The 7,403-nt window shown below is 39.4% G+C and overlaps 2 protein-coding genes across 2 annotated transcripts in view; both read right to left on the reverse strand.

Moving 5' to 3' along the window:
- LOC107573146 (dolichyl-diphosphooligosaccharide--protein glycosyltransferase subunit 1-like) overlaps positions 1–2,541 on the reverse strand; it is a 7,419-nt gene extending 4,878 nt beyond the window's left edge. Inside the window, exons 1-2 of the mRNA XM_016259593.1 lie at positions 2,177–2,541; positions 1,036–1,072 (exon numbers count right to left, since the gene is read on the reverse strand). Coding sequence (XP_016115079.1) covers positions 1,036–1,072; positions 2,177–2,396 — 257 coding nt within the window. The 5' untranslated portion in view covers positions 2,397–2,541. The remainder of the gene's footprint in view (positions 1–1,035; positions 1,073–2,176) is intronic.
- Positions 2,542–3,325: 784 nt separating this feature from the next.
- On the reverse strand, positions 3,326–6,089 carry LOC107573144 (protein polybromo-1-like). Its single transcript, XM_016259592.1, has 4 exons — positions 5,830–6,089; positions 5,110–5,159; positions 4,694–4,907; positions 3,326–3,914 (listed from the first exon to the last, which is right to left on the reverse strand). Exons 1-4 carry the CDS (start codon positions 6,026–6,028, stop codon positions 3,742–3,744), a joined length of 636 nt encoding a protein of 211 aa, XP_016115078.1. The 5' UTR covers positions 6,029–6,089; the 3' UTR covers positions 3,326–3,741.
- Positions 6,090–7,403: the final 1,314 nt, after the last annotated feature.

The raw sequence follows: 7,403 nt of genomic DNA on the forward strand, positions 1-7,403 counted from the left end.
AAAAAAAGGCAGATATCGATATATCGGCCGATATTCTTTGTGTATATTATAGTACAGTACCAGTCAAAAGTTTGGACACTTTCTCATTCGAGGGTTCAAACATTTGACTGGTACTATATATAGAATAAAGTATATACATAAACAGAATATATATATATATACATACATAATTTTTTTTGCAATGATCACTCAAATGTGGTGATCAAACACTTATAATGACGTGACAGAGATACGTAATGGAGGCAGGGCATTTAACAATTTAACAATAAACTTTATTATCCAAAATGAGTCTGACATCAGTGCACTGAACAGTGAAGTTGAAGTTCATTCAACTTTAATTCAATTCAATTCCATTCAACTATTCCTTTGAAGTTTATTTTACTTCGGAACTTTCATTCACGGATTTGCGCTACAGTCTTCACACACAGACGAAACTTACTAGAGAAGTGTGAAATAATATACCTCTGTAAATAAATACAATATAAATTCCCGTCTTGCGCACTTTAATGCCCTTTGAATGTAACGTGTACCTTCCCCTGGAACTGGAATCATGGCGGAATTTCATGTGAAGTCCACTTCGCAGGGCACTTACGGTCAAATAAGACAACGCTTGAATGCTGCCTGAACAAGAGACCTCCTTACTGAAGTGAAAGTGTTGACTGGTGTCACTATCTCGCGAACGAGCCGGCGTATCTCCACCAAATTCGGGGGATCCCTTCAGCTCGAGGAGCCCTCTCGAACGCCACCCTCCCCGCGCGTCGGTAGCCCCCCGGGATCGCTTGATCGGTCGGCGCTGGACCGCAAATTTAACCACCCGTAACTCCCGAACCCCGGGGGCTATCGACGCGGGGGTGGTCTCATTTGAAAGCGGGCCTCGAGACATACTCGATTCGTGTCCGAGAGGGTTCCTCGAGCTGAAGGGATATGGCCGTTCAAAGTTTCAATGGTTTTCCAGACTTAAGCTTTAAAGCGTTTCATCCAGGTCGCCAGTAGCAAACAATGGAGCGCGCTCTGCTGGACAAACTAAGTAATTACACCATTTCAAGCATTTTATCTGCATTATATGTTCCTTAAAAAAAATGTCATATCGGCGGCATATTCGCCGATACCGATATATCGGCGACAGGCTCATATCGGCCGATAATATCGGCAAAACGATATATCGGTCAGGCTCTAATAAATACCAGACAATGCTAATTTTACATATAGATAACAGTGAACATGATAACTGGAAACTGGATGTAGTGCAGCATAGTTTCATATGTGTCCAGTGACAGCTGAACCCTCCTGTCCACATCCAGTTCACACAGCGTGGTTCTCTTGCACGCACAGACCGTCATGCATACAGTACATGATGTTTTTATACAGGATATAATGCCCATGCAGTGAATGCTGAAAATCAAAATAAATGCCACACTCATGAATAGGGCTGGGCAAAAAAATTTATTTTTCATTTTTTAAAATGACATCGATTCGATATCGATTCTCTAAAGCCGCGAATCGATCTTTTCCGGGATTTATTTCAGCACATTTAAAACAAGATCTGATTAACATGAATCTTATCATTAGTCTTCTCCACTAGATGTCACCCTTATTTACCTTGCGCGATGTTACAACAGAAAGCCTGTCATTCGTTCAGCGCTTATCATGGCCATACGCGTGATTCGCAATGCTCCGGTGAAATGCTACAGTAATACTATAAACCTGCGGAAGCATCTGATATCACGCATAAGGCGCCATGATTTCCGCAATGAATGAATGGCGGGGCGTACTGTTTTGTTTACTACACACATACTAAAGCGCGGATGACGCTCGCGGTGTTTTCAGCTTCTGCCGTCTCACTATATGACGATATGAACACGAATATCATCTCCAGCTGCTCTGAGAGTCACTTCATTAGCATTTACCGTTTCATTTGAGAAATCTACCGTCATATCGCACACACAGCAGCTGGAAGTTCTTCACGGCAACCCGTCAAAATAAACGTTTCGTTTAACGTTCTACTGTCAGAATATATGACTATTTAGCAGTCTGAAGACTCAACGCTACTTATCACAATTAAATAAGCACAAACTAATCCGAATGAGTGAACTGTGCACGGGACGCGGTCTTAAGTGATAGCTAGCTAGCTTCATCTACAGGTCCAAGTCGCAGATGGATTTCATATTTCATGCACTCACAGATGCACCGATGAAGGCCAGGTGCGGCGCGAGCGTCAAGCTGCTGACGCGCGCGGCTCCGTGGTTCGCGAGCTGGATCTCCGCCGTGATCTTCGCGAGGTGCGAGCTCAGGTCCAGCGTGCGCTTCACGGCCTCGTTCACCAGCCCGTCCGCACACGCCGACGCGCACAAAACACACGACGCCAGCACGAAACGCGCCGCTCCGCCGCTCCACATGGTCTTGTGTTTTAGAGGCTAGTGAGTGTAATTAGTCCCGTCTAACGAACGTGTTCGCGCGTGCAGTGAGGCCTCGCGCTGCAGAAACTGCTCCTGAAGGATGACGCTTCACTCGTTTCCTCCGGAGTGACGTCACCAACAGTGACTGAACCATAGATGCGTACACGTAGATGCCTCATTAGCGACTGTTTCAATGGGCCGCCTTACGAATGAGGCATCTACCTGTATATATCTAGGGATTGAACCAACCTAGTACATAGATACTTTCCCTGCTAAGTTTGTGGAGCAAATGGGGATAAAATGTATAATTACATCCAGCAAGGTCATAAACTGATAAAAAGTGACAGCAAAAACATTAATCATGTTATAAAATATGTCTATTTCAAATATATGTTGTTCTTTGTGAACTTTCTAGTCATCCAAAAGTAAGTTTCCATAAACAATTATAGCAGCACAGCTGCTTTCGACATTTATAATAAGAAATATTTCTTGAGCAGCAAATCATAATATTAGAAAGGTTTATGAAGAATCATGTGACACTGAAGAATGAAGTAATGATGCTGAAAATATAGCTTTACCATCAAGCATCGAATTATTACAAGCTATTTCAGTTTAAAATAGAAACATTTTAAACTGTAATAATATTTCAGAATAATATCATATATAATATCATTATATGCTAATGTGGTGGTTGAGGAGAGACCCCCCCACATGATTGTAAAGAGCTTTGGGTGTACAACAATACACAATAAAAGCGCTATATAAATGCATCATTCATTCATCATAATTGAATAATATAACTGCTTTACTGTTAAACAAATGAAGCCTTGGTGAACATAAGCCTTCTTTCAAAAAAAAAAAAACAATCTTTTGAAAAGTATATATATATATGTGTTTTTATAGACATACAAAAACAATTATGTCCCATCACTGTTAGTTTATTGAAACAATAGACAGATGATGTCCATTCCAAAATGATTTTAGCTAATACAACAGGGATGATATGAAAAATAGGTGTATTAACTCAATGCCATATACCATGAACCAAGACACGGCCATTCTCTCATAACAATCCTAACTTACCCCTGTCACAGATTACAATGCACAAACATTAAGGTCAAGACTTTAAAGTTCAACATTTTATGAAAATGTTTAAATTGGTCTAAGAACATGTAATAGCCAACATAGAAAAACCAGCCAATCGAAAGTGCTATTAAGAAACATCAACACTAATAAAGCCAACAGACAATATTTAGCATTACAAAACCCTAAACAGGACCTTATTCAATCACATTAAAACACTAAGAACAGCTCGTCTTGTCGGGTGAGAATGAGGAGGAATGCTTCAGAGGTTTTGGATGTTATAGGTCTGTTGAATGTTTAGTGTGTCTCGTAGCATTAGGTCCCGAAGTCGCCACAGAGCAGCAGCCATGGTCTTGTGAGCTCCCTTACTCTTCAGCCAGTGAGAGGGCAGACGGCTCTCCTGCTCTTTTGTGAGCCGGACATTTTTCCTGCGAGCTGAAGTGACACACAAGCACAACATTTGGCCATTTGCTGGTGTTACCCTAACATCAGTTCCACAATCTAAGGACAGACTCGTTAGTAGATAATACACATTTTTCTAATACTAGCAATAGTTTTCTAAAATGTTTAAATTCTGAGTAAATACTGTGTAACACAAACCACCATTAAAAAAAAAAAAACAGTAAAACATTTATTGATGTTACAAAAAATCTATTTCAAATAAATGCTGTTCTTCAAACTATTTATTAATCAAAGAAACTTAGAATATTTACAGCAGTAAAATGATCACAGTGATAATATATAATAATAATATTTATTTATTATAAAATTTAAACCCCACTAGCATTCTCTATTTATTATTTTTTAAAAATGACCCTCTAACTTTAGCGTTCTCTATTCTTTTTCTATTCTATCATCCTAGTCACTCTTTAGACCAGTGGTTCCCAACCCTGGTCCTGGAGGCACCCCAACACTGCACGTTTTGCATGTCTCCTTAATCAAACACACCTGATTCAGGTCATCAGCTCATTAGTAGAGACTCCAAGACCTGAAAATGGAGTGTCAGAGAAAGGAGACATACAAAATGTGCAGTGTTGGAGTGCCTCAAGGACCAGGGTTGGGAACCACTTATATATATATATATATAATTATTAATATTTTCTGACTTTGTAAGAGTCACCTGACTGCCTTGCTCTCTAAGGAACTGTATTGGTTATGGAAAAAATCCATGCCAGTCGACCACTAACATAACATAAATCTGCCATCTTACTCACCAGAGAGTGTTTGGTCCCATTTGCTGACAGTAGTGGACTCAGCACTGAGTCCTTCTATATATCTCAGGTAAGCCTCTGAATGGAGCAGTCGCTGGGGTTTGGGAGGAGGAGCCACAAATATGGGGGTGGAGGGTTGATGCAGAGCAGGCTGCCCAACCTGCCCCTGTCCTGGGTAGGGTGGCGGGGCCTGCTGGCCTGAGTTCATCACACCCATCTAGAAAAACACAAAGATTTAGAGGACCTTGGAGTATTACAAAGCACAGAAATGAAAAATAGTTGGTCTCGCTTTTACTTTTGTGCCCCAGCAGCTAAAGCCACTCTAGTGTTTTTTTTTTTTTTTTTAAGATAAAACTAAATAAACATTTAAATGTTAATGTAAATGTTATAAATGTGAAACCCTTCAAAATGAGCATTACCTGAGTCCCGTAAATGCTTCCTGTAGAACCTGGGGCCATTCCATTCACACCTGTGAAAGAGGTATTAGCATACACTGTGAATAAGAGACTTTCAAAGTAAACTGATACCCTGAGCTCTTTATGTTCATGTTTATCTATGTATATAGATAGTATGTGCTTATGTGGATTCCACAGAAATGTAGACATCTGAAGTCTTTATCCTAAATCAAGCAAAAGGAGAAATTGAGAGAAATGTTCATGCTGCTCTTTTCCATACAACAAAATCCTATAGTGACGAGGGCTTGTCAAGCTCCAAAAATCTACTATAAAAGTAGTCCATGTGACTTCTTTGAAGTTATATGATAACTGTGTTTTTAAAAGATTGAAATTGAAGTTGTTGTTCACTAAATGATTTGTTTGTGTCAGGTTTCTTATTGATGGCACCAATCAACTAAACAAAAAAAGTGTTATCAAAACATCTAATCTTGTGTTCTATGAATGAAAGAAAGCCATACCGATTTTGGAAAGACAAAAGGATGAGTAAATGATGACAGAATTGTCATTTTTGCATGAACTATTCCTCTACAGAACCTCAGGAGTCTCTTCAGTTGGTTTAGTCAAGGCCAGGGCAGACATTTGAGCCCCTGAGCCTATGGAACAGGTAGCCCCTCTTGTTAGAACTGGAGAGGCAGACAGGAAGCAACTGCAAGTGGGGACGTGTGGTTGTGAAGTGGTCCTTACCCGAATATGGCATGCTAGGCATACCCCACAGGGAGTAGAGGGGTAAGGTAGGCAACCCCATGGGATGTGGAGGCATGCCGGCCATGTTAATCATGCCATCGACAGGCCCCTGAAAGGGCTGCATGGGTGGCCTGTAACTACCCATCATGCCTTTGGAGGAAGAGGAAGAGGAAGGTGGCGACACAACATATGCATGCATCAGTATATATCATGCAGTTACGAGAATGAATTCGTGCACTACATGTAAAAAGAAAACTACATTTAGAGCATGACAGCTGATTTATCATTCACAACGAAATATGAAACCCAGCACACAAACACACACACACACACACACACACACACACACACCCCCTTTTCCACTAACAGGGCACCAGAGATGTGGTTACTCTGGCCCTTATCAACACATTTCCAATGAAGAAAAGTGGTTCTGGGTCTGAGAAAAATCATCTATCATCTCTGCAATGGAAGCAGGAAGCTCACCATTCTATTTAGCTTTAGTTCGGTTTTAGTAATTTTAGTGCTTCAATTGAAACTTATTTTTAGTTAGTTGTCAAGGCATAATTTTCATATACATTTTTCATCTATAATTTTTTTTTATAGATATGTATATATGTACTCCAGTTTTGTATTTTTAAATTTTTTTTTTTTTTTTGCTATCCTGCTGAAATAATTTTAGGGATGAAGCAGTATTTAAATTTTAGCCAAATATACAGTATGACAAATGGATACTCATTTTGAGATTTGTGAAAGATTACATTTAGCAGTGCTTAAATTAAATGAGTAGCAATTATTAATAAATGATTAACAATTAATTTTGAGTAAGCGTTAAGATGACAGCAAGGGTAATATAAATGTAAAAACAGAAAACATTTGCATGCATAATTAAATATCCAATATCAACTTACATTGATAAAAAAAAAAAAAAAAAGATATATTGTGAATATATTGTGCATCTTTTTTAAAACAAATATTATGTTTTATAATATATTTCTCATATTTGTTACACACTATTCTAGCTTAAAGCTGCAAAAAAATAATTAAAAATTAAAGCTGCAAGCAGCGATGAACGGGCCCTCGCACCCGGGCTCACCGCCACCCGGTGGCTTTAGGAAAACGGCAAACAGTGGGCAATATGCGATAAGTGGTAAATATAGGAGGAATATGTCAAAGTCATTCATAGTTTTGGGGCAGATTGGACACTGTATGCCTGAGTTACAGTAACTTCTTATTTCACTGCATTAATAGCATGCTTTAGCACTTAGCTAAGTGTTGCTAGCATGTTTCACTATGTTTCTTGTGTGTTGCTAGCCTATTTTACACTTGCTGACGATTTTTAATATGTTCCTAGGAGTCCATAACAGTGTTAAGCATGTCACTTCCTGTTGCCAGCAGGTGGCGCTATGAGAATAACTGAATTTGGGTTTGGGTATTTGTTCAGGACATAACACCTATAAAACGTGTTAGTTTTGGGGCAGATTGGACACTGTATGCCTGAGTTACAGTAACTTCTTATTTCACTGCATTAATAGCATGCTTTAGCACTTAGCTAAGTGTTGCTAGCATGTTTCACT

The sequence above is a fragment of the Sinocyclocheilus grahami genome, unplaced genomic scaffold, assembly GCF_001515645.1.
Source record: "Sinocyclocheilus grahami isolate Dianchi unplaced genomic scaffold, SAMN03320097.WGS_v1.1 scaffold1875.1, whole genome shotgun sequence".
Taxonomy (NCBI): domain Eukaryota; kingdom Metazoa; phylum Chordata; class Actinopteri; order Cypriniformes; family Cyprinidae; genus Sinocyclocheilus; species Sinocyclocheilus grahami.